A 26,673-nucleotide genomic window follows, 5' to 3' on the forward strand; every position below is an offset into this window, starting at 1 on the left:
CTCGAGCCCAAGTTCTCCCGCTGGCAAATTCTTATAAAAATTTACCATGACCAAACACTGTGAACGATTTATGACTAGTTCAATGACATGATAATAACAATCCCCTGCACAAAATACAATCTTATCCACCACTAGCTTGTTTGAGATGTACGTACACAACCCACCCTTTGACCTTCCTCCCAGACCCTTCACCGCTGGAGTGTTAAAAGTCCTATAGCCATTGATGTGTATTGGCTCTAAGCCCCATGTTTCCTGCAGACACAGGATATCAACGCTTTCAATGAACTCACACCACGGGTTCTGGATCTTGGAGCGCAACCCTGCAATGTTCCAGGAGGTGATACTACATGTAGATGTTGCTGCTATGGGTGTGGAACGCTCTTGCATTGGGGAGGGAAGGTGACTACTGCACTAGGGTGGTGCTCACTACTGTTTAACTGCAAGTGTGAGGAGGAGTTACTGCCCACAGTCTCCCTAAGGTTATACAAAGACGGGGGGAGATAGATTGATCACAGCAATGGGACCATCTGTCTTGCTGTACTGAACTATAGGTCCGTCCACCTGCATTTCAATCCCCCCATCTACTGTAGCAATGCACTGTGTGGTAATCATCAGTCAGTCAATATCTTCCAGATTGTAAAGAGGTTCAAAAGAGTTATTTACAGGAACTGGGTAACTATGGTGAAAAGAACCTAAGCGGGGCCCCTCTAAAGGAGGCTGAAAGGGTCTGGAGGGTTGATAGAAAAACCAAAGGAACAATGCTTAGCCCCTTCCTTCTAACTGGCCAGTTACCCACCCTTGTCAAGATGGTTCAAACCAGGGGCTTGGGATGCAAAGGAAATGACAACTCAATCTCCAGGCAGTGACTTGTTAGAAGCTCCCACCCACCCTATCCGACGAGCCATCCTAAATTCAGCCAAAAGGTTGGTTGTCAGACCTGTTTTCCCACTTAAATAGTGCATGGATTTGATACGTAATGTGGACCAGTGTTCAAACTCTCCTTGAGGCAGCGGGGGGACGTTCACCAGGACTATGGTAAGTGGTGTTGCTTCCGGCGGAAGGTATAATACTTTCGGGCCCATGGCCCACCCCCCAAAGGGTTTCTGGGATCCTAAGTTTGAATGAAGCGGAATTACCGATCCCGCTTTACGTAATATCTGCTGGTTGGTAGTAGGTCTTGAGTTGACAACCTTCGAAAGTCCCTGGGCGAGGTGTCAAGCCATTGGCCTCCGCAATGTCTTGGAAACCTTCAAGGACATCACAAGGGTGCCCAGCCTCATCCAGATCTGACTCCTTGCCAAGGAGGCTGTATAAGGAGTATCTCTTCTCGTTATATTGCTTCTCCTTCAGGAGGTGCCGGGCTTCCCTTCTAGGCCTCTGAATAGCCCCAGAAAGTTGTGAAGTCATAGGGGCCAGTTCTGGCATCAGCACCAATGGCATTGCAGCTGTTAGAGTCAGGCACAGCATCTCTGGAGAATGAGCTAGGTTGAAGGCGGCACCAATATATGGACACCCAGCAAGGGTGTCAAAGCCAAGTCCAGCACCAAAGTTGGACCAGAAGAAGTTTAAAGGGTCAATTGGCACCAAAGCAGGGGCTTCCAGTGGAAATACAGCTGGGGCCCTGTTGAGTTGATGGAGTCCAAAAGCGCTCCGGTGGGGTTGGAGTTACCTTGAATATCTGACAAAGCGATAGGCTAGGCAAAGGGGAGTCCTGTTTGCTTTGCTTTTTATTCTTCAAAGCCTTGTCTTTTGACTTATCTTAGGAGGGAAACCAGGAGTAGAACGGTCACTCTTCGTTGTGTGCCACTGCCATGTACAATTTCACATCCCACTCCTTGAGGGCCTTGGGCTGCACAATTGCTGAACGACTGGAGTTGTGTTTCGGCCCCAGATATTTTAGGCAAATGTTGTGCTAGTCCGTGACTGACACTTGTTTGCGACACATTTTAAAAACCTAGGATCTTCTGCACATAAAAACAGTTTCCACTATTCTCTCCGTACCTTTTCCCAGACCAATTTTTCAGATTCACACTTCCTGCAGTACACATTGGGCTGTGTGGGAAGCTAGTAGGACAGCTGGCCAGGCTCAGCTATATGGCAATAATATATAACTGGCTATTGACGGTTGCTACCACTGACAGTGGAAAGGTCCTACAGCAAGTTCCTGACTAGCAATAATATCAAGAAACCAGAAAAGCTTTTTTTTTATAAATGGAGAAATCATGTCATTGGAAAAATTTAACACTGAGACAGCTTCATCTACAATATTAGTACTTATATACTACAGATTTGGTGAGCCGCCAAATCATCATTCCCACCTTTTCTAAAGGGAACCTGCAATTTGTATGCTACTGCAGTATACGATTACCTCACTTAACTCCAAAGGCTGGGTCTCCAGAGTGTGCATATTATTCAGTGAAGTATCCACCAACTTGTCCACCTAGCACGCGAACAGAGGCACCTAGACGTAGGCTGTAGTAACAAGATGAAAACTGTATTATTGAAAACAGGCAAAATTTATGTCTGAACGTGCTTCTGGAAAATGGTGTGCAAATATCCTGCGGCAATAGGAAACTAACTGCAAGGTTTTTACTGTAATGCGCAGGGTGACAATGGTATTGTTATGCTGCCTACCATGAAATTCTGGATTAATAATTCTGTGTATTGTGATGACCTTGCTGAAACATTTAAATCCACGAAGCCCACGAGACACAGGCCGAATGACTACTGAGCCCCCTTAAGGTCATACCTATCCAACATACTAGGACAACCCCATCCTTCCAAGAGTGAATGCATCAATTTCCTCTCTATTAATTTTATAGTGACTATTGTTTGGTTTTCAAACCAGGGCTGTTGCTATATCTAGGTAAATGTTCTTTGTTTTTCATGCAACAAAGTCCACTGTGGAAGGAGCGATTGCTACGACACTCAGGCAGCCTGGGGGATTCGGAAATAGGACAGAAGAGCGATCACTTATCTGCGAGATGTATGACGAGGAAGTTCAATTAAATCATCCCAAGAGCTGCAATCCCAATTCACCCTCTCTACCACCTAGTTCCATAAATATCTAGAATTACGTCATGCGCTAACATGTCACCTACCATCGATTGTACCACTGCCAGAGATCAGTCCTCTGGAACCTAAACGTCTTATGGGAGATTTTGGTATAAAAGAATATCACAAATATACAAATCCCTTGTCATTAACACGCCGGACATATTTACAGAAATGGGAAACATTGGTGGCACAACTAGACAAGGCGGACTAGAGGAATGCACGAATGTCCCCCCGCACCCGGATCATTTCATCCAGGTTAAAACTTATCTACCTACACATTATGTAACTCACTACTTGCAGATTGTGACAGGTGAACAGACGAGCCTTGCCAAACTGATTCCACTGCCCTGAAGCTCAAACAGCATTTTATCAACTAATGTGGTGTGGATGTGCCCTGTTATCAAGACATATTGGAATTCCATAGAAGCTGTACAATCACATGTTATGCTGATCCCGAGAATTGCCCTACTGGGTATCCTAGATGACTTGGGAGGACCTCTGGGAGACGAGCTATAGTGGGCCTAGCACCCCTGTTAGCTGAAAGAGACATAGCTCGTAACTGAGTCACTGAACGGTCTCCTGATCTCACTCGAAATTGAAAGCGCATATGGAAAGGAACATAAAAATGAACGACCTGATCTACTGCGCCTGTGGTTCCTCACGCAAACATTGTAAAATATGGGGCAGATGGTGGATTACTTTGGATTGGTAAATCCATCTTTGTAGGCCTCAGGATTTTGCTGATCTCAAGTACTATTACACAATTGCAACTGCTATAATTATGGGACAACGTACATACTTTATCATGTAACTGCTATGTTGTATTTTAAATTCCGGAAAAGTAATAAAGATCTACTTATGAAAAAATGTACTCTGTTTTCCTCCTGTGGCTTAAATAATAATACTTCTTGTATTTGTAGAGCGCGGCTAACCACATGTGAGGGTTTCTAGGCGCTGTTCCTATGCATGAGTAGATTGAGTGATTTGCCCAGAATAACAGGATGTTGAGCCGACGCCGACTCTCAAACCTGGATCCCCAACTCCAAAGTGGGGAGCTACAGCCATTACGCCACACCCTGCTCTCAAGCCCCTATGGCGTAAGGTAAACTTGTCTAGGAACTGAAAGTGGGTGCTTGTCGTAAAACTGCACCCCATGGAAAATTGCAGTATTATAACGTACTTGTGATGCTTGATAGGGTACTCATGATATGTCCGCCAGGTTTCTTGACCTTTGTATATCTTAAGTCTATAACATGCTTAATCTTTATTATTTGTGCTATATAAAACTATAAATAAAGTCTTAAAAAACCTGTGATCTTCAGTGGCAATATCCCTGCACAATAGTTTTAAATTTTTTGAAAAACGTTTAAAGTAGAATGTATAATCAAAGGAGTGGAGAAGATCCACGTCGAATGACCCGGAAAAAAGAGGAACTAACATCAGCACACATGGGTGGCACCTATATGCAGCATTGTGATATCATGTCTGAGGCAGGGCTGTAGCTGACACCAATGGCTCCACCTGCTGGCATGCATGAGTAATGGGTTAGGAACCTCAAGGTAGAATTATCCACCAAAAACGTATTTTTCCACCTCGGTCACTTCAGAGGCATACTCCCTTGACGCCAAACTCATTGTCGAATTGCCTTTATCATTACCCGAGACTTAATATACATCAAATACGGCAATGGTAATTTTAGGGTCTCTGAACCAAATCGATTAGCCATGCAAGCTACAAAGAGTACAGAACTTTGCTGAAAGCCTCCTGTCAAGCAAAGGATTGATTTCAGACTCTGTTCCTGGTCCACAACTCACTGCAAGGCATTATCCATGACTACCTTTCTAATATATTCACCACAAATTGCTGATCCAAATGCTTATGATCAGCATCCCTCAACCAGTTACTACCAACTAACCTAAAAATGTTTGCATGAAGATCTCTGCAACATCATGGCTCCTCGCTCTGGAACTCTCTTATTATGATCCCAACCTTAGTTCTTTCAGAAAATGACAAAAGCCATACCCTCCTACTCCAAGGGCCAGATTCAGAGTAGGGCTGTTGCGGAGCGATGACCAGTTTTTGTGGAATAACATGTGGATTTTGGTGTCTACCACACCCAAATCTGCATGCCCTGTTAACTACTAGGCCTTTTTTTCTTGTTAAGTTTGGACTGGTTTGATCTGCCGAAATTTAATGAAGGGTGTGATCTTCGTCGCACCTGGTATTTACCAGGTGTGATAAATGTCGCACCAGCTTATAATAGAGATCTCTCGGCAAACAGGAGTCTGTGCAGCAATCACAATGTAACAAGCCACTTGAAGTCCGGCTCCAAGTGTTTAATCATATATTAAAGTAATGCCCTCTGTAGAGTCCCTCATTCAAATTAGCTAATCTTATCAAACAAAATTAGCACTAAAAGAATTCCTCATATAACCAATATTAAAATGCATAAGACACAGACCCAGAATCATGAGAGGATACAAAAATCTGAAAGCTAGGTTAAGTCTTAAACTTAAGAAGTGAGATTTCATTACTCCACTGAACCAAAGGATTAACTTTAAAACAACATGAATGATGTACCAAGGCCTTTAATAATTGAGAGGTAGAATACTTATGAAGATTGACAATCCAACACACTGCGGGTTGAAATGTTATGTCAAGCAGCTGTAAACTTAATAAACACCCTTTCCTAAACAGAAAGGAAGCACGGATGAAAAACCTCTAAGTGAGGATAGCATCCATGAAACAACTCAATCTCCATCTCATTTCCCTTTCCAACCTCTCCCTTTTCAATACATAACAATGAAATTGCCTATAACTGAGAAAGTCATATGAAAGTAGTCCCTCTTGAACCATTGTTTCTCATAGATTCAAGAAGGCCATCTGCACAATTTTGATCAAAGAAGTCTTTCTCGAACTGCCAACAAACCCAGGGACTATTCCCCATTCTCCTGCGTCAATGGGAATGAGCCCTGTCAGCACCAGGCTTTCAATGGTGTTCTGGCCCCCCTCTGACCTTCCATACGAGAACTAAGAAGCCTCCTAGGGGCACTACACAAGCATGCAGATAATTATTACAAAAAACACATCTAAAACACTCACTGGAACAACCAATACAGCTCCATTTTAACAACTGAAAGGCTGAATCGTACAGCCTGTGACAGACCCCCCCAGTGAGACTTCAACAAATACCTACCAGATACTCTCATAGCCTTGAAAAGGTAACTCATAGACTAGGAGAATATCCTCACATAGACACCAAAAGATTCTCACACCGTCAGATTCACAATAGCTTTGCACACCTAATTTGCACAAAAGGTCGCTCTACAAATTCCTTACGCTGATGTAGAGAATTAAGTTATTGTACATTTGTAAGGTGCATTTGTGACTGATGAACTTCCCCAAGGATGGCCCATTCACAAGTTTAAGGTCAAGAGTTTTTCTGAGTGGGTCACCCTGCTGAAGTACGCGAACACCCACAAACCTGTGGATTTTAGGTTATTTACAAATCTCTTGGAGGTAATTAGCAAAGCCGGGCGCACATAAATTCGAGTCAGTTAAAGGCAGGAATATGTACGATCCAAAAGGGACAATGAGTATATCGAATAATAGGATTCGACTGGTGGGACAATATCCTTACTGTGGATAGAAAAAACAAAAGTGACCGGTGCAATTATCGCCTCAGCGACAGATTTGTAAATTTGTTGAACTAGGGTATTCAATGGAGTTCTGCCCTGGCACTGCGATCATCAGTCTCTAGCCATTCTACTCCTACATAATATGGAGAATTGTTATGCTCACTATAGACTTAACTATTTATTTTATTTTAACATCATTCATTGAAAGCTCTTGAATTTATTACAAGTCCACTGTATTGCTTTAACTTTCAATTTGGCCTGCTGAGTTTCCATTTATCTCAGCCTCTTTTCACCCTTAAGGGTAGGAAGGGAGGTCCCTTGTTCTACTTCTACATATCTTTAATTCCACTACTGTCCCTCTTGTTATGTACAGATGTATGCTACACAGTGCCATCTGTTGTGGAGCAGTGGGTCCACCACCCTCCAAAGGCTCCCAAGGCTGTCTAAAGCCTACGGATATCTGTGAGATATAGGAGTCGTGGGTTCATCGCCTCACGTTCTGAGCGGGGCGGGGGGTTATTGCAGGCCTGTGCCTGGTTGGATAGGTTTGAATTGCGCATGTCAGTTTGGCAGCAGCAAGGTAACCGGCCAAATCAACATGCGCAATGCAAACTTAAGTAGTCACTCCTCACTGCTGCAAATCATTGGCAGCAGTCACGCGTTTGCTGGCAGAAAGCAACAAAAATAAAATGGTAATAAAATAATTTTATTACCGTTTCATTTTTTATGCTTTCTGCCCAGCAGTGTGGGGGGAGACGCTCCTTCTCTCCCACGGAGGAACCGCTGCTGCAAGGCAGCTATTCATGTCTGCAACAGCTCGCTCCTCATTCGAACCAAAGTAGTGTCAGCAAAGAGGTATAAAATACCAAAACAATACAAATGCCTAGAAGATCGGAATCTCCCCTCCCTGGCACCTCCACTGGCATTGCTGAATGCTACAACTGGATTCAAACATATATTGCAAGATACTAAATAGTACTTGAATAACAGTTTACATCACCATTCCAAAGCAGTAAGGAACCATTTACATAGAAGGGCATCTTGTCAAGGCTTACTAATTCAACATTCTTCACAGACAAACGATTCTACTTAATCGTCAAGCCGATATTTTTCAGGCTGTGTGCGTATTGCTATGAAAAGATCTCTTACCACTGGACGGACTATTCTTAGGTTTCCAGTTCACGTTCCTTCCATATTTATTAGAAATTCCACTGAAATTCCCCAATTCCATCATCGGCACTTCCTTTAACAGCTTCTCCAACCCGCTGAGATGTTTGTTGACTGGGGATATCACTAGGGGGAAAAGCACGTCAATTTACATAACAGGGCCTGCAAGAACAATTTCGCAGATCACAACTTTAGTTCAGAAATGGGAATGCTGGGTAAAGTGACAGGGAAAAACTCATTCAAATCACACTTCAACTCAGAGGAAGGCACCACAATAACTGTATATACACACACACACAAACATCTTCCCATAAAAATGAAAACGCAAAAGCACAGACAACAGAGTAAAAGAGTGATTCTTTGCCATAAAGTATACCAAGTAGACAGCATCCATTAGCTAACATCAGACTGTAGGAGGCTGGCTCTTTATATAGTGAACCAAAACGAGGTGCACTGTGTAAAGAGTCCAGGCAGCCCTTATTGGTTTACAGGGGAAAAAATAATAACAATAAATGCTCTCTTTTGTGGTAGTATAGGCAAGCAGTTTAGGCTTATCAGAGGGTAGTGCTAAGCATTTTTTGTACTCACAGAGGTAATAAATGAGACATGCACTCAAGAATAAATCTGAGACCAATTTATAAAAATAAGTTGTATTTTTTTAATACAATTTGATACCAAGAACTTTGTTATTAAGTAAGTACTTTTTTAAATATTGAATTTCACAAGTAAGTAAACAGTTCACATAAATGTGTCTTCACACAGCAATGCTTTCCTATGAGAAAAAAGGCATATGCTGCATACAGTTATTTACGGTTGGTTTCTGGGGGTCTCCTTCGGGACTTAGGTTCGTAGAAGGCCAAGTTCCAAAGTACCACCAGCAGTTACTAGTAGCTTGCCCTGGCACGTCTGGGTGCAGAGGTGCTGGTTGGGTTCGTAGCTTTGCGCGCTATGCTGGTGAAAGAAGGGGAAGAGGTCATCTAGAAACAGTTTGCAGAGGGGTACTTGAGAACAACTCCAGGAGCTCCCAAATGGGGGCTAGGGTCACAAAGGTCCTAGTAACAAGGGGGCACAGCCAGTTAGCTGGAACTGGAGCGTTCGGGTGCAGAGTAGATAGGTTGGCTAGGCTTCTGTGTCCTAGATCTCACCAGTTGAGGGTGCAGAAATCAGGACAACGGGCCACTCAGGAAGTGGGTCTCTGCAGTGCTGATGTCCCTCGACAGCTGCTCAGTCTCGGTGCTGTTAAGAGTCCCGACTGGACTTGAAAAGGCCTTGGTTGTTGCAAGGGGTCCTGTACCCTGGTATTAGCCCTGTACGGCTCAGGTCGGTCCAGGTGTCTCCTTACTCTATGTGGGGACTGATTAGACCTTCAGAACCACAGGAACCTCTTCCTGGGGGACTGCTGCTTCGGGATGGCCGGGAAGCAGCAATGCGGTGAACTAGACTTTGCTTCTTCGGTGCCTGCAGGGGAGTAGCTCCTCCACTCCAAGGAAGATTGCTGGCAATTTGCGAAGGAATGAAAGTCTACTGGACCTCTTGGTAGTTGCTCAGCTGCAGGACGAGCCACTTTGTCACAATTGTCGAGACTGGTGCAGGTATGGTTTGGCGCCTAAAGTTCACAGCAGTCTTCAGTTCTCATTGTCAAGCGGCTCTTTGTCCTTTTCTTCTGGATCCACCAAATCTGAGTCCTTGGCATCAGGGGTGCCTCTAAATACTCTATTTAGGGGTGTTAAGGGGGTGGCAGGTAGTAGCCAAAGGGCTACTTACTTATAGGGTGACTACACCCTCTATATGACAACTTCCTGTGGGAAGTGGGCATAACCCTGACTCAGTCAGTCTAATTCCACCAAAACTAAGGTGGTGGAATTTCAAGTTTTGTGTTCACATCCGGTAGCCCACCTTAGAGGTGGAACTAGCTTGATGGGGGAACATGTCTCTTGACTAGCTAATTTTCCTGCCTCTTCTGGTGCCAAATGGGCCCAGGGCAGGGGGTGGCATTTTCCCTGTCTGGGAAAAGTTTTGGTTGCATATCAAAGGCGGCAAAGGCTTTTGAAGCCTCCTAACTTGATATGCTGGTCTCTTAGCCATCCTGCTAAGAGCAGGTGACAACACCTCTGGCTGGAGTAGGCATTGTTTCTGCCTTCAGAGAGCGTGGGCTGGCAACTGCAGGAGGTCAGAAATCTGTCTGTGGTGGCAGGCTGATCTGCACCAGTAAGCCAGTACACTAGTAGTTGGTAGGTTTTCAGGGGGCACCTCTAAGGCGCCCTCTGGGTGCCTGTATTAATAAATCCATCACTAGAATATGTGTGGGCTTATTAATACGAGATATTTGATACCAAACATCTCTAGTTTCAGGGAAGCCATCATGCAGCTGGGGAACTTGTAATTACCAGTGTCCAGCACATGTACTTAAAACGGCTTCCTTGTTCACTAGTAATATCTAAGAATCAACTTAGACATCACAGGGGCACTTCCCATGCAGATATGTAAGGCCTGCTGTACGGGTGCCTTACCTATACTGCAGGCATGACACACAGGAGGTGTTGCCATGTCCTGTCTTCACTTTTCTCTGCGCCATGTCACACAGCCTGCACTGGCAGTTTGCATGAGTCTGATCAGGGGTCCCTTAGGGTGGCACAATACATGCTGCAGCCCTTAGGGCCCCTTTTTAGCCTACCTGCCCTTAGTACCAGTTACTAGGGACTTACAGGGGGTGCTAAAGGTATTGACAATTGGGGGGAAAACTGTACAGGTTGAGGGAAAAAGACCTGGCTCTGGAGACCTGGAAAGCAGGAACCCAGTGCACTTCTGTCAAAATTGCATCAGATACCAGGCAAAAAGTGGGGGTGACCATGTCAAAAAAGGGCACTTTCCTACACAGACGCCTACCTTACTGTAACAGTGATGAAGACGCCCAGTCTGGAGGTTCTGTTCAACACTCAAATACAGAAAACCACGTAGCGTGTTTGACTAAAACGAATGGTTTATATACCAAAAGAAATATACATAATTACACGATGCATAAAACTGCATATATCAGTATACGGACAACATGTGTAAAAGGATAGCTCATTACCTTAAGGAGAAGTGACAAGGATTTGTGGTTCAAGCCTTGAACCATCATTTAGGGATGAGGATTGACACGTATAAAGTACAAGTGATCAACATTTCCATATGTTACATTGTCTCTTCAATTCCTACATCACAAGACACTATCTCTTGTACATCAGCTTTTGATTGTTTTTAAGGATAGCCTTCACCTTTAGTTCAATTGCAATTGTGCACTGATTGGCTGGTTTTTGAATCAGCCCATCAAGTAACGGTACATACATATCTTTATTTTACTTAGGACGCTTACTCCAATATACAAAACTAGAGGCAATAAGAGCTAATTAGTTTAAATGGAACTGCAAACTAGCATTGCTCCTCCAGCGAGGGGAATTACAACGGGAAAACTAGGACATTAGCTTGCTGGCCTCAAATTAAGTCTGGGACAAACGGTGATAGCACTGAGAAGGACCTACACAAAGTAACATTTGGAATGCCCAGAATCCCCTCCAAAAGCAGACCACAAACTCTTTCTCCACACCCAGATGCAAAAGATTTATGTTGCTGGTAGACCTTCAGGTTAATCTGAGAGGTCAGTAAATGGAAAGCAAGCAATGTAATTTTATAAAGCAGAGATGAAAACAAATCACCGTCTTCTGAGGTATTTTCAAACTGGCCAACAGGTCCAGGGTCCAAAGGTTTGTCCCTATCACTTTTCCGTTCCTCCTCTGCCGCAGTGAGGTCAATGCAGGGGTCACCAGGAGGATCCCCTTTACTGCCTGCACAATGGAGAGAGCATAGTTAAAGTGAATGATTAAGGATCTATTACAGAAATCTCCACATAAATCAGTTCATTGTGGAAATCACTCTAAAAAAACACCCAGACCCATGCGAAGAAAATGCCACCTCTCAAGAAATCACTGCCATTAGCCATTCGTCACTCTGTTGAAGGAAATACACTGAAGGTGGTTTTCGAACTGCTGATTTGTCACTTTGTAACAGCCTAAAATTAATAAAAAACAGTACTTTTAATTATGGCTTGCTAGCATTTCTAGCTACCTACATTAAATTAAATTGTTTAGTCAAACTTCCCTCTGACATCTGTTACTGAGATGAACAGAAATGCTGTAAAATATGCCATTCTTCAGACAATGTAATTGCAGTTTGGCATAAGCTACACCTGTGATAATAGTCCTCCAACTTTGACACATGCTTCCTTGAACTTAGTTTTGCTTTAGGTGCTGATGCCATTAGTAAATATGAATTTGTGAAAGATCCAGAGCTGGAGAAAAAGAAGGTGCATCTGTAACAGTGTTTCATGTTAACTGGTATATCTTTGAAATGCATGTGCTTGGCTGACTTTCCGTTGATTTTTCTGTTTCGGATCCGGTTTTTCGAGCGGATCACTGAAAGTATGTTTTTTAGGTGATTTTGGTGTCTGTCTGTTTCGGCGTCGAAGGTTTCAGTGCCGATGGTTTCTTGAGTGGTGATGTTCGGTGCCGGACTTTGCCTTCGACCCTGAAGGCTTTTGCACAGTGCCTGATTTGACATGGAGCTTTTCGGAGCCGGAAGGCTTTTTGGTAGGCTTCGTGGCCGAGCCTGGAGGCGGGGCGTCAGAAGCGTGATCTCGTTGCCGACCGGGGCCTGAGGGCATGAGTTGGTCCGGAGCCTTCTTTTTCGGTGGAACTGGAAGTTGGGGCAAGGTAGGGACTGTACTTGCAGTACGTTGTCCATGCAGTATGTCTTCATCCAGGTCGGAGCCATCGTCGGAAAGGGAGATTTCTTCCTGTTCCTCATCAGCTCTGATGGGGTCGCCAGCTTCTTCTTGCTCCGATTCAGGTCTGAAGAGGTCCGGAATGGAGCCTGTGTGTTGGCTCTGCATGTCGAGTTGTTGGCCCAGCGGTCGCAAAGAGTTTTTTTGGAGCGGAAAGCTCGGCACGTGTTGCAGTCTCGTTCACTGTGTTCCGGTGACAAACAAGGTTGCAGACATCGTGTGTGTCGGTTCACGGGTATTTCAAGTGGCACCGAGAGCAGAACTTAAAGTGAGTTTGTTCCATTGACTGTGAGTCGAACCGGGGGTTAGGCCTGATGGCCTACCACGAGCTCTCCGACCGAAATTAGTTTTTAGCTGTAACACGATCCGTGAAGAAAGGGAACGCGATCTGAAACAATACTGTCAAGGGTGAATGTTGTACGTGCCGAGAGGAACCGAAGGATCGGGGTCGAACAGGAGCGTAGCAAGTCACATCCGAACCCGATGGCGAAAAAAACACAATCTAAAGATGGAGTCGATGACCATGCGCGCTATCACAGAAAGGAGAAGTCACCTACCTCGTGACTAGGAAGACTTCTTCGAAGAAAAACAAAGTGCAAACATCCGGACCGAACACTAGATGGCGATCTATTTATAAGCATGTGATCTACAGCTCACATGCCTCGAACATAGGCTGTCTGCAAGTCTAACGCCACCATCCAGTCTCCGGGGTCGAAGGCAGACAGGACCTGAGCCAACATGAGCATTCTGATTTTCTGCTTCCGGAGGAAGCGGATGAGGGCCCTGAGGTATAAAATAAGACACAGGCCTTTGTCGTTCTTGGGTACCAGAAGGTAGCGGGAATAGCAACTATGACCTACTTCTGGCGCAGGGACCCTCTCTATAGCCCCCTTGGCCAAGAAAGATGAGACTTCCTGTCAGAGAAGTGCCAAATGATCCTCTGACATGCAATCGAAAGACAGTGACATGGAGGGAGGGGTAGTCTTGAAGGGGAGGGAGTAGCCCCTTCGGACAATTTGCAAAAACCCATCTGTCCGACGTGATGGATTGCCAGTGCGGGAGGTGATGGCGAATCCTGCCTCCATACTTGCAGTTGATGGGCCTGAAACGTCAGACTAGGAAGGTTTGGAGGCTGCGGTGGCGGGGTGCAGGATGGACTGGCCCACCCACTGGCTCCCAGACCCGCGTGGTTGCTGTATCTCACGCAGCCATGCGGCCATGCAGAGGCTGGGCAGCTTGCGTGAACCAGTGGCTAGGCTGGGCCAGACATGGTTGGGTGCCCTTTCTGTAGCCACGAAAGGGACGAAAAGCAGACTGGAGTGGGCGAGAAGACGCAGCGAGGCCCAAAGATCTGTCCACAGCCCGAGAATCTTTAAAACGCTCCAGGGCCGAGTCTGCATTATTGCAAAAAAGACGGCCATAAAAGGGCATGTCTATCAAAGTTGACTGGACATCCCCCAAAAAGCCAGATGTCCTCAACCAGGCTTAGCACCGAAGGGCTACAGACGTGGCAATCGTTCTGCCCAGTGAGTCGGTGGTATCCAGTCCACATCTTGTCAATTTGGCTGCGTCCGCCACTGCCTGGGAGAGAACGGCCCGGGCCTCCTCAGGGCACTGAGGCAGCAACTGCACAACCGTATCCCCAGATGGTATGGGGGTATCGGCCCAAGAGGCACGCAGTATTCACAGACAGCAGTGCCAAGCTGGACGAAGAGAACATGTGCTTCCCAAGACGGTCCAGATTCTTGGATTCCCTATCTGGAAGGGCAGAAGGGAATGTGCCCTTTGAAGACCACCAAGCTCTCGGGGGAAGGAGTGTTGGGTTAGGAACACTGGGTAGCCTGGGGATGGGCAGTAGCGGTGGGCAATCATCCTCTCCACAGGAGCGCCTGCGCTGGGCTTGGATGAGGTGCCCAGGAGGACGTCAGTGAGGGCTTAATTAAACGGCAATAGGGGTTCAGAAGTGGACGCTGAAGGCTGAAGCACCTTTGTCAGAAGGTTAGCCCTGACTGCCACTGAAGGGAGCTCAAGGCCCACGGCCTCGGCCGCCCTTCGCACCACCACAGCATAGGACGCTCCCTCCTCCATACCCACGGTAGGGTGAGAAAGCAAGCCAATGTCTGAAGAAGTGTCCAGACCACCTGCATCACCCAGGTCCTCTCACCAGTCCGGTTCCTGAAGCTGGTCTGTTAAAGGGTCCAACGACCCCTCCCAGTCCTCATCACCACCCTCTGGTCGGTAGGGAACACCAGGGATGAGCAGGAGAACAAAAATACTATCCGGCGTCGGTTCCGATGTTGGTCCGGCTCCAACTTGGGGATGAAGATGGGGACGAAGATGGGATGGTGCCGGGCGGGGGCACGAACCGGCACCGGGGGCGTCATTTTGCCGGGCTCAGCACTGGGGAAGGTCGAGTGAGATCGACCGGCATCGATCCGGATCCAGGCCTGAATCCGTGGGGAACCTCGCCAGCATCAAAGGCCCAGGACCCCAAACCGCTCCGCGGGGTCGGACGGTGCGCAGGCGGAGTTGGGCTGCCCAAACAAAGATGAGGTGTAAGGCCTCGGAAAATTGATCGAGTTGGGCATGGGACGCTCCGGCTCCCGGAAATGGGGGTAGACGCGGAATCTCTCAATCAGGCAGCGGAGACGGACCCTTTGAGCGACGACACTCCGAATCCTGCGTCGCGTCGGCCGACCGCCGAGGAGAAGGTGAAGAACGCTTGTGCATCTTCGCCTTCTTCTTGTGTTTAGACTTGCCTGTGACCTCGACAACTTTGAGTGCGACAAGGAGTGGGGACTCCGCAAACGGCCTTGGGACCTTCCTCTTGAACGACACCTTGAGTGACGTGGAGCCGACCGCCAGGCCTCCAGTAACTTTCGGGACTGCACCCGCAAAGTCTTCGGATTCATGGCCCGGCAGTCGGCGCACGTCTTTGGGTCACGCTCCAGACACCACAAGCACACAAGGTGCGGGTCTGTCACAGACATCATCCTGAGATGGGCACCAAAGGGCTTGAAACCGGTCCGACGTAGGGACATTCCTCATGCACCAGGAGATGAAGACTCAAAAAAGACAAACAAAACTTTGAAAAAAGCTACCCAAGAAACAGCTAAGGGGTAGCTCTCTCTGGATACGTGCTAGGCTGGCGTGGGAAAAGAAAGAACTGACGTCAGAGCGCAGGGGCGGCGTATAGACACCACTACGTCATCCCGGTGACCACGAGGCTGCTGATGGTCATGGAATCGACCAGCGCCACCTACAGATGTGCAGGGGTACTGCTAAGAAAAATCTCCGGATCAAGTCTGACGGGGGAAGATTCTAAGGTAAGGAATCTACAACTAACAGTCTCTTTCAGATATGGTGCATTTGAGTCTGTTTTTTTTGGAACTTCTTTTTAACATTCTCCTCAAGGAGCGCACATATAAATAACAAGCATTGGCAAAGCCAATTGATCTCGCCGATTGGAGAGCTATTGGCTTTGTCAATGGACTTTAATAAACATCTGAAAAATATGGGTGACTAGCTTTGTCATACTAGCAGATGTTAGGAAGAGAGGGCGTCATGGAGATTACAGCAGAGGGAGTGTCAACACAAGGTACAGCAGGAATGTGCTTAACAGGAAACATCTGGCTGTAAATTGATCTCTTTGAATCCAGGCTTGTTGTAAGGGCTGCTTTACTGCCTGCAACGAGTCGAAAGCAATAGTGGTGTGTGTGAGGCAGGGGGAAAAGCAGGCGGGAACTGTAAGATCACCTGCCATGACTATGTCCTCTGTGCGCCTTTGACAGTCGGTACTGTTGAACAAGTTACTTACCATCGGTAACGATATATCTGTAAGAAACATTAGTTAGTTAGATTCCTTACCTTAGAATATCCCCAGGCGTCAGGCTGGATCCGGAAAGATTTTTCGTCAGCAATACCCTTGCGCGTCGCTTGGCGTCATCGGCGACTCCGTGTCCGTCGTCGTGATCGCCGGAATGACGTCGTCTGAGTACTTAGACGCCGCCCTTGCGCGCTTACGTCAGTTCTTGTACATAGCTTTCCGCGCCAGGAACGCAGAGCCATGCAAGAGACCGACACTGGTGCCATGAATCTAGGGCCCTGAAAGGGATGACCTTAACCCTAGATATCAGTGCGCAGAACGGGGAGGATGGGTGGGGCGGTAAGGAATCTAACTAACTAATGTTTCTTACAGATATATCGTTACCGATGGTAAGTAACTTGTTCATCTGAAAGAAACATATTAGTTAGATTCCTTACCTTAGAATAGATAACCCAGCAATACCAACCCCGGTGGTGGGTCTGCGAACCAAGAACACACCAGGAAGTCCTGGAGAACGGAATGGCCAAAGAAGCCGTCTCTCCGGACTTGGCTGTCCAGGCAGTAATGCTTGGCAAACGTGTGCAGCAAGGCCCACGTTGCTGCCTGACAAATGTCCTGCAGAGGGACTCCCCGTCCCAGGGCAGTAGTAGCCGCCGTGGCCCGGGTGGAATGGGCTCTCAGCCCCACAGGAGCATCCTTCTTAGCCAAGGAATAACAGGCCTTAATGCACAAAACGACTCACCGAGAGATGGTTGGCTTGTGCACTGCCCACTCCTTCTCAGCACCCACGTAGCCAACAAAGAGTTGGTCGTCACCCGGAACTGTTTTGTGCGGTCCAGATAGAAGGACAGCACCCGTTTTGGGTCCAGACGGTGGAGCCTCTCTTCCTCTTTCGAGGGATGCGGAGGCGGAAAGAAGGTGGGTAGTGTAACAAACTAGCCGATGTGAAAAGCAGTTACCACCTTAGGGAGAAAGGAAGGAAGAGTCCTGAGAATAACCTTGTCCAGATGGACAGAAAGGAAAGGAGGCTTAGAAGATAGAGCCTGGAGCTCACTCACCTGTCTAGCAGAGGTGATGGCAACCAGGAGAGGACAATTATGAAGTGGCTCAAAGGGAGCGCACATCAGATAGGTTAACACCAGGTTCAAATCCCACTGAGGCATTACGAAAGGGACAGGAGGAAACATATGAGTAATGCCTTTAAAGAATCGAGCAACAACAGGGGATTTGAAAAGAGAAGGCTGATCAGGAAGCCGTAAGAAAGCAGAAATAGCTGAAAGATATCCCTTGAGGGTGCCCAGAGCAGAGCCCTGCTGGGCAAGGGAAAGAAGAAAGAGGAGAACCTCAGAAAGAGGGGTAGAAAGGGGATCCACAGCCTTTGCTGTGCACCATGCCACAAATTTGTTCCACCTGCAGGCGAATACCGTTTTATTGGAGGGACGCCTGGCTGCCAGAATGACATCACAGACTTCAGGAGGCAAGTCAAATGGCATCAACTGTCGCCGCTTAATCTCCACGCATGAAGGTGGAGGCTGGACAAGTTCGGGTGGAGGACCGTCCCCTGTTGCTGCGACAGAAGGTCCTCCTGAAGAGGCAGTCGAACTGGGGGATCGATCGATAGACTGAGTAGCTCGGGATACCAGTATCTTCGTGCCCAATCCGGAGCCTCTAGGATGACTTGGGCCCGGTCGCGCCTGATCTTCTTCAGCACTCTGGGCAGAAGTGGTATAGGCGAAAGGCGTACAATAGACCGCAACTCCACTCGCGACGAAAAGCGTCTCCGAGCGAGTACCGCCTTGGAAATTCCAACGCGCAGAACTGATGACATTGCGCGTTCTCTTCGGTGGCGAATAGATCTAACCAAGGCTCTCCCCACTGCCGAAAGAGTCCTTGCGCCATGTCCGAGTTCAGACGCCATTCGTGATCCATCATGCACCGGCGACTGAGTTCGTCCGCCCTGGCGTTCAGAGAGCCCGCCAGGTGTTGAACCACCAGGGTGATGCCCTGATGTTCCAGCCATGTCCAGAGGCGCAGAGCCTCCTGCCAAAGGGTCCACGACCCCACCCCTCCCCGTTTGTTGCAATACCACATGGCGGTGGTGTTGTCCGTGAACACCTGCACTACACTTCCCCGAACAGAGGGAAGGAATGCCTTCAGTGCAAGCCGGATCGCCCGCAGCTCCAATAGGTTGATATGGAGCCGGGACTCCGCCGGAAACCAGAGGCCTCTGATCTCCGCCTCTCCCATGTGGCCCCCCCATCCCAGGAGAAACGCATCCGTCACCACTACGTGCTCCGGTTGGGGTAGGGAGAGGGATCTGCCACTGACCCAATCGCGGTCCGTGAGCCACCACTGCAACTGTCTTGCAGTCCCCTCTGAGATCAAGACATGGTAGGACAGGTTGCCCCGATGCTGGGCCCACTGAAACTTCAGGTCCCACTGCAGAGCCCGCATCCGCGACCTGGCGTGATGTACCAGCAGGATGCAGGAGGCCATCAGACCCAGTAGCCGCAGTACCAACCTGACCGAAACCTGGGATAAAGGCTGAAAGATCGGAATCAGAGCCTGAATATCCCGAACCCGCTGTTCCGGAGGATAGACCCAGAATTGCGCCGAGTCCAGAACCGCTCCGATGAAAAGGCGCTTCTGGGAGGGACTCAGATGCGACTTCGGCACGTTGATGGAGAACCCCAGCAAATGCAGGAGGTCGGCCGAAGTCTGGAGGTGGGAGACAGACTGCCTGGGGCGAGCCCGCTTTCAACAGCCAGTCGTCGAGATAGGGGAAGACTGGAACCCCTAATCTGCACAGATGAGCTGCGAATACCGCCATCACCTTCGTGAACACCCGAGGGGCACTGGTGAGGCCAAAGGGGAGCATGGTAAACTGAAAGTGCTCGTGGCCTACCGTGAACCGCAGGTAATGCGGGGATGTGGAAATAAGCGTCCTGCAAGTCCAACGCTACCATCCAGTCTCCAGGGTCTAGAGCAACCAATACCTGAGCTAAGGTGAGCACCTTGAACTTCTCCTTCCGAAGGAAGGCGTTGACGCTCCTGAGGTCCAAGATAGGGCGTAGGCCCCCTTTGCCCTTCTTGGGAACCAGAAAGTAGTGGGAATAACAACCCCGACCTACTTCTTGGCCAGGAACGCGCTCGATGGCCCCCTTGGCCAAGAGGGCCGTAACTTCCTCCTGCAGAAGTTGCAAGTGATCCCCCGACATGCGGTGGTACTGCGGTGGCATGGCTGGAGGAGTCGCCTCAAAGGGGAGGGAGTAGCCCCTTCGACGATTTGCAGCACCCACCTGTCCAATGTGATGGTACGCCAGTGGAGCAGGTGATGGCGAACTCTGCCTCCCACTGGCGTGGAATTGCCCTGAAAGCTCGGACTAGGAAGGCAGATGCTGCTGGGGTAGATGTGGGCTGACCAGCTCTCTGTCCCCCCGCTCCGCCTCGGCGGAATCCACGTCCGCGACCGCGTTGAGGCTGGTTCTGCGGCCTGTGGCTAGACGGACGTGTGGGGGCACCCCTTTCTTGGCCACGAAAGGGGCGAAAAGCGGAAGTTTGCGGGCGCGGGGCCGAGAGGCCCAAGGACTTGGTCGTAGCCCTGTAGTCCTTAAAGCGCTCCAGCGCACTATCCGCTTTGTCGCCAAAGACGCGACGGCCATCGAAGGGCATGTCCATGAGGGTGCTCTGGACATCCCCGGAGAACTTCATGGACCTCAGCCAGGCGTGGCGACGAATCGCCACCGTGGTCACAATTGCCCTACCTAGCGAGTCCATTGTGTCAAGCCCACATCGTATCGAGTACTGTGCTGCATCCCGCCCCTCGGCAAGAGCCTGGGCGAGCCGTGTCTGGGCCTCCTCCGGACACTGGGACAGCACGTCCACCACCGTATCCCACAAAGAGTGGGTGTAATGGTCCAAAAGGCACGGGTGTTGATAGACCGCAACCCCAACCTTTTGGATTTCCGATCCGGGGGAGCGGACGGGAAGGCGGTCTGGGAGGTAGAGGCCTGGATAACCAGGCTCTCAGGCGTGGGGTGCACCAACAGAAAGCTGGGGTCGCCCGGTGCAGGGCGGTGGCGCCGGGCCACGTTCCGGTCCACAGGAGGGACTGTGAAGGGCTTGGACCAGGTGCCCATCAGAACGTCCGTCAGTGCTTCATTGAACTGCAGCAGAGGCTCCGAGGAGCTTACCGGCGGTTGAAACACTTCAGTGAGGAGGTTAGTCCTCACGGCCACTGCAGGGAGCTCTAGCTGAAGGGCTTCAGCAGCCCTGCCCAGCACCAAAGAATAGGTAGCATCCTCCTCCGTAGCCATGGAGGGAGGAGAGATGAAGCCAGTGTCAGGGGAGGTGTCAAGACCACTGGCATCCCCCAGCTCTTCTGCCCAGTCCTGAGATAACTGGCACTGCTGTGCCAGAGGGTCCTCAGATCCCTCCCAGTCGTCCCAGTCATCCGACTCCTGGTACACAGGTGGAAAGGTCGGAGCCGGGCAGTAGTTGAATCGGTCATCCATTGGCGCCATATACAGCGCCGGATTGCGCCGCTCCAACGCCGGGCCCGGACCGGGACTAAACCTGGGGACGACGTCGTCCAAAGATGGCGCAGGGGGGGGCACCGAAGGGGTCGAGGGCCTGCGGAGGGGTCGTAAGGTTGACCGGCGTCGACCAGGATCCAGGCCAGGATCCCCAGGGACCTGCGGCATCGGGACCGAAGTCGGCGCCGGGGCCGGAGCCGCCGGCTCGCTAGGCTCCCCAGTCGGATCTGCGGGGCCCGAAGGAAGTCTCGGATCTCCATCGGAGTCGCATCGGGCCCAGGGACCAGAGGGTATGGGGCTGGATGCGACTCTTGTGGCTCCGCGTGAGCCGCGCGGGTGGTACCACCCCAACCCTCAGCCGAGTCGCGCGACCGGCGAGGGGAGTCAGAAGAGCGATGTCGCCGCTTCGACTTCTTGCTGTGCCTAGACTTACCGGAATGAGAAGACTTCGACCCCGTTGAGCGGTGATGGCTGCGGCTCCGCGACCAGTCCCTCGACCTCCTCCTCGACCGGGACCTTGAGCGGCACCGACTGCCGGATCTCGAGCAGCTTGCGGGACCGCTCCCGCCTAGCCTACGAGGTCAAGGCCCGGCAGTCGAGGCGCGACTCTGCATCGTGGTCGGCCCCAAGGCAGTAGAGACACCGGCGGTGGTGATCCGTGACCGACATCAGGCGGTGACAGGCGTCGCATGGCTTGAACCCGGGCATCCCTACCGGCACCAGAAGTTGAGGTCGACTCGAAATAGGAACCAAAAAAGTTCAAAATGTTTAGTCAAAAAGTGACTAAAGGGTATGCTCTTCCCGGGTCTGCGCTTACTGGCGTGGAAAAAAGAAGAACTGACGTCAGTGCGCGAGGGCGGCGTCTAAGTACTCCGACGACGTCATCCTGGCAATCACGACGACGGACGCGGAGCCGCAGATGACGCCTAGCGATGCGCAATGGTATTGCTGACAAAAAATCTTTCCGGATCCAGCCGGACGCCTGGGGATATTCTAAGGTAAGGAATCTAACTAACGTGTTTCTTTCAGATCACTGGTACAAAGCTTTTCAAACGAGCCTAAGCTAAATATATTACAATGAGATATGTGAACATTCTTTACCCTTGCGGGTATTTATACAGTGCCAATCGCCCAGTAATGTGACGTATTGGCGCCATGAGCTCTCCAAAGCAGGAACTGCCACGCAGCTGAGGGGGTTAATTTCAAGAAGGTCTAGGACCCCTCAATTTCAGGGACATTTGAGACCTAAAAAGGCATATTAAATTACAGTGTGCCATTTCTCGAGACTCCACTAAATTCCAGCAGACCCGAGAACCTACCAGAAAAAGATCATCAAGCACCCCTAAAAAAAGATGCAAACTTATTTAATGCAAGTGCATACATTTAAAGCAGGAGCAATGAAAATGACTGCAGTTTTTAATTTGAAACATTGTTGCAAAAAAATGAGATCCCTCCATAGGGGCCTGTACTGCTTCTCGGAGAGGGCTTAGGAGGGAAAAGTTATTTTTGTTAATCAGGCAACTCACCAGAGATCTTGATGCTCGCTGCTCTTCTCTCGATTCCTTTGTTTTTCTGCTTAAAGACAGTGGCGTAACAAAAGCCCCAAGCTCTGGGGGCCCCCCTTCAGCATGGGCAGGTCCCTGGATTGAGAGCTCTGGGCAGGTTCTGGAGTGTGGGAAGCCCCCTTCAAATTTCGTTACACCACTGCTCAATAAAACCCTTTTTTACAAACGCCCGGGGTCAAAACAGCTGACGAGAACCAGTCCCTATTCTCGCATGTGCCACAGCTTTTAGCGTTATTTTTTAAAAAAGCCCCCAAAACTCTAGTCTTTGCAGAAGCAGAATGGATGATGCTCCCAATGCCCGCCCACCGGTGCCGTCGCGCCACTCTACTGAGCAACAGAGCAACGTCACCAATAGGGGGGAAAGGGGAATGGGAAAGAGAAGAGACACTCCTTCTTCGGCTACCACCCTCGTACTTCTCCCTGGACTCTTCTATGTTGAGGTTCCTGGATGCTCGGAGGGTGCCTAATTCACAAAGGGAAAAGAGAACATAAATGCAACTACAATCTCTCTACTATGTACCTGACGTGTACTTAGATTCTATGTTCTCCCTACCAGTTTCAGCAGGAGTTAATGCCTCTCTTCTAGATTTTCTGTGTTGCACAATGTGAAATGTTCTGTCTGAGGTTGTGCTGGATATCTGGAACTAAAGAGATATTACATGAGCTTTTCTTAACCAAACCTACTACTAAGTATGTGTGCAGCTCTAACATTTAAATACCTTCTATTTCAAACAGTTTGTTTTAATAGTTCATTCCATTAAGGTCTTTTGTTGGTGATGGTTCTTCCTGGAATACTTCAGACTTTAGCCCAAGCTTCGCATTACTTGTTCTTTACGCGCAAAGAGGTACAAGGTAGGGAAAAGAGGGAGGAAAGTAAAAAGGGAAAGCGCAACTGAGGGGACAGAAGGACTACCTTGGTGTGAGGTAGGAAGAAGTCTGCAGAATGGCGCAATTTGAAGCAAGCGCTACTTTCTTGGCTGAGTCTTACTTGGTATGAGAGTTCCCAGGAAAGTTGCTCTGGCTCTGTAGCTCAAACGTCCTTCAGAGTACTCTGTAAACTGAGGAGATGCGCCTTGGCTGGTGCACTCACTCGAATGACGGAAGCGCTGTAATTCTGCTGAGGCCAAGGAATTGAATAACTTAGTTCAAATATTCTGAGACTCTGGCAGCGAGCGCTAGTAAACGCTCACGCGACTAAGAATTCTAATATTCTGAGACTCTGGCAGCGAGTGCTAATAAACGCTCACGCGACTATGATTTCCGTTCACTACTTCAACATAAGCTGAGGAGAAACGGAGGAAACGTGTGAACGCTAACGAACTTCAGTTGAAGTGCGCAACAGGGATCGCGCGTACTTCCCTTAACCACTAGACTGCACAGGTGCTTACAGAGAGTATGAATAGAGGCTACAAAAGCAGCGGCCATCTTGTAACGTCAACTTAAACCTAAAGTAAGTCCTCCCAAAGGTTTACCAGACAGGGTTTGACAATGACCCTTGCCTTTTTCAAATTACTGCGCTGATTCTTATGCATTACTGTGGCAACCATGAACTTCCTACCAAAAACTCAGGAATCGGCAAACATAAAAAAAAACTAAATGCAAATCAGGCAAAAGTCAGAGAATGCGTTCTCCATAAGCTTAAAATGCTTCTCCCCAGAACTGGGAGGAGGGCAAGGGAACATGTTTTTTTCACCTCCCACATGTGACAGTGAGAACTGAAAGCAGCTGCTCTGAACGATTAACCAAAAAAAAATAGATTCGCGGGACTGTCTGAGCTCTGAGCGGCTGCTAACCCGAGCACTCGTGTTAAGAGCTCAAAATAAACAAAAAAAAGTAGTTCCAAAAACAAATGGTAAAATGGTGACTAGTGGATTGATATAGTAATTGGCCCCTGCTCTCGGGGAGGGATAAACAGCAAGAGGCATGGCGCATGCATGCCATGGACAAATGGGAAGAAAGATTAGGAGAGCCACGATAGAGCCAGTAAATTGGAAGCTTATGGGCAGGCTGAAGCACAAAATGTATACACAACATGACTCTGAGACAGCGCATTTCCTGTTTAGAGCCAGGAACTAACACGCATCTGCAATGCAATAAGTCTCGCATTTACGCGAGTTTGAGCAATTGGCATTGTAAATGGAAATGCCTTTTATTTATGTTTTGGCTTTTAAAACATTAGTAAATAGCATTCTCATTTACAATGCCAATAGCTTAAACTCTTGCAAATGCGAGACCTATTGCATTCCAAATGCTTGAAGGCATCGCTGAGTTGCCCCCTTCTGTCTCCTATGGCCCCTGAAGAGCTCCCAGTTTGCTTCAATTTATATAAACAAGCCGGTGGTCACAATTGCGCATGAAAGACCCTCCTGCGCTCCTGCAGTAAGAGAAACTCAATAAAGAAAATAGTGCCTAAAGACTACAAAAGACGTACCCTGTAACAACCAAAGTAAAAGGACCAGTCCTCATGGGAAGTTACAAATGAAGACACGGCGGTACTAAGGAGGGACTAACAAGCCTAATAACGAGCACAAGCCAATGACAAATCTGGGCAGAGAGTGGGTGGGGCTTCAAGTACATACTCCAATACTGCATGGCTTGCAGAGCAGTGCAAGCGCTGCCCAGGCTCGACCTAAAAACGGATGGCAAACACAATCAAACAGTGCAAAACCCTACAAGAATATATAACATATTTGACAAGTATTTAGCAAACAACTCCCACTTTCAGAGATAATTTTATACCACCAAATTCCCAGCAGGATCTAAAAAAAAAAAAGGGAGGGCAATTGAAAAAAAGAGACATAGGCAAAATCAAAACGGTAATTGGAGAGACAAACACACACACACATCAGCTCACCCACACTTCCAACTTTCCTTCTTGTGGCTGATTGGTCTCTGGGGTCTGGAACATGTGGACACATCCAACACTCATACCAGATACCTTACACTTCACTTAGGTGAGGAGTCCTCAATGCTCTTACCATCCCCAGCAAGATTAGTCAGGAATTATTCCACAGCCTCAGTCCAAGTAAAACAGTACTGTTAATCCTCAAAATCTACACTAAGATTTAACGTAGAGTCATCATCACTTGTTTCTCAGTTCTCTCCCTCTTGCTTCTCAGGAATTTTTTTTTCTCTTCGCAGTCTTGGGGCAGAGTTCAGAAACTTTTGGAAACAGTGATCACCAATGTACATCTCTTTTTTCTTGATCCAAATTTGTCCTTCATTTCCGGTGAGCTCAAGACATCCATCACTTGTATTGATATTCCTAACTGGAATAGGATACACTTAACGTAGATACTTGGCATCATCTGTGTGAGACAACGTTTCACCCATTTACTTGAACGTCTCTGCAGGAATGGAATCTGGGAGACCCCGAATCCTCCCCTGGAACACTCCCCTTTGGTTGTCAAGAGACTGTAGCCTCACAACACCAATTCTTACAAAGTATTCCATATCACATTCTGTCACTGCTTGAAGATGGCCAGTCTGAGCTTCTATAGTATACTGCCCCGTTTAGTTTTCAGGCCAGTGTGAGGGCTTTGCTACAGCGTTTCAATATTCTTCTCACTTGCTCCAAAACGTACGCACATGCTTGGAGCTTCTTTCATGGGTCTCCCCCGCTGCCTGTCTTGTCTGACTCTGTGCCCCAATATCTAATCCTGGACAGGTTTTTGGAGGCAATGGCCTTTTTCCTATGTCTTATTGAGTTGTGGGCTTCAACCGGCCAAGAAGACCAACTAACTGAGCAGTGTCAAACTTCCCTTATGGCCCCCAAACAGAACTGTTGCAGAGGTTCGACAGTGGTAAACTTGGTTTCCCCAGTTGACAAAGGAACATTCTGCACCTTCATCAGCCAAATACAGAAGACTTTTCCTCTGGGCTAAGCACCCAGAAACAACCAGCCAGCCTTACTCTCTGAGCGTAGGATAAGTAAGATGCCCAGTAGAGACAAAAGTCAAAACAAGCATTGGTAACGCCAACAGGACTCCTCTTTTTTAAAATTTTTATATTTTCTTTTTATTGAACAGTTGTGATGGTATAATAACAGGTCATAAGACCACTCGGC

At 48.4% G+C, this 26,673-nt stretch overlaps 1 protein-coding gene across 17 annotated transcripts in view; it reads right to left on the minus strand.

Moving 5' to 3' along the window:
* LOC146796177 (uncharacterized) overlaps positions 1 to 26,673 on the minus strand; it is a 1,057,178-nt gene that overhangs the window by 31,691 nt on the left and 998,814 nt on the right. For 13 of the 17 annotated variants that reach the window (XM_085628582.1, XM_085628595.1, XM_085628592.1 and 10 more), the window contains 2 exons: positions 11,558 to 11,686; positions 7,845 to 7,988 (listed from right to left, as the gene is read on the minus strand). In XM_085628582.1, coding sequence (XP_085484708.1) covers positions 7,845 to 7,988; positions 11,558 to 11,686 — 273 coding nt within the window. The remainder of the gene's footprint in view (positions 1 to 7,844; positions 7,989 to 11,557; positions 11,687 to 26,673) is intronic. The other 4 variants (XM_085628593.1, XM_085628591.1, XM_085628594.1 and 1 more) reach the window with 1 other exon arrangement.

Source organism: Triturus cristatus, chromosome 10, assembly GCF_964204655.1.
Source record: "Triturus cristatus chromosome 10, aTriCri1.1, whole genome shotgun sequence".
NCBI classification, from domain to species: domain Eukaryota; kingdom Metazoa; phylum Chordata; class Amphibia; order Caudata; family Salamandridae; genus Triturus; species Triturus cristatus.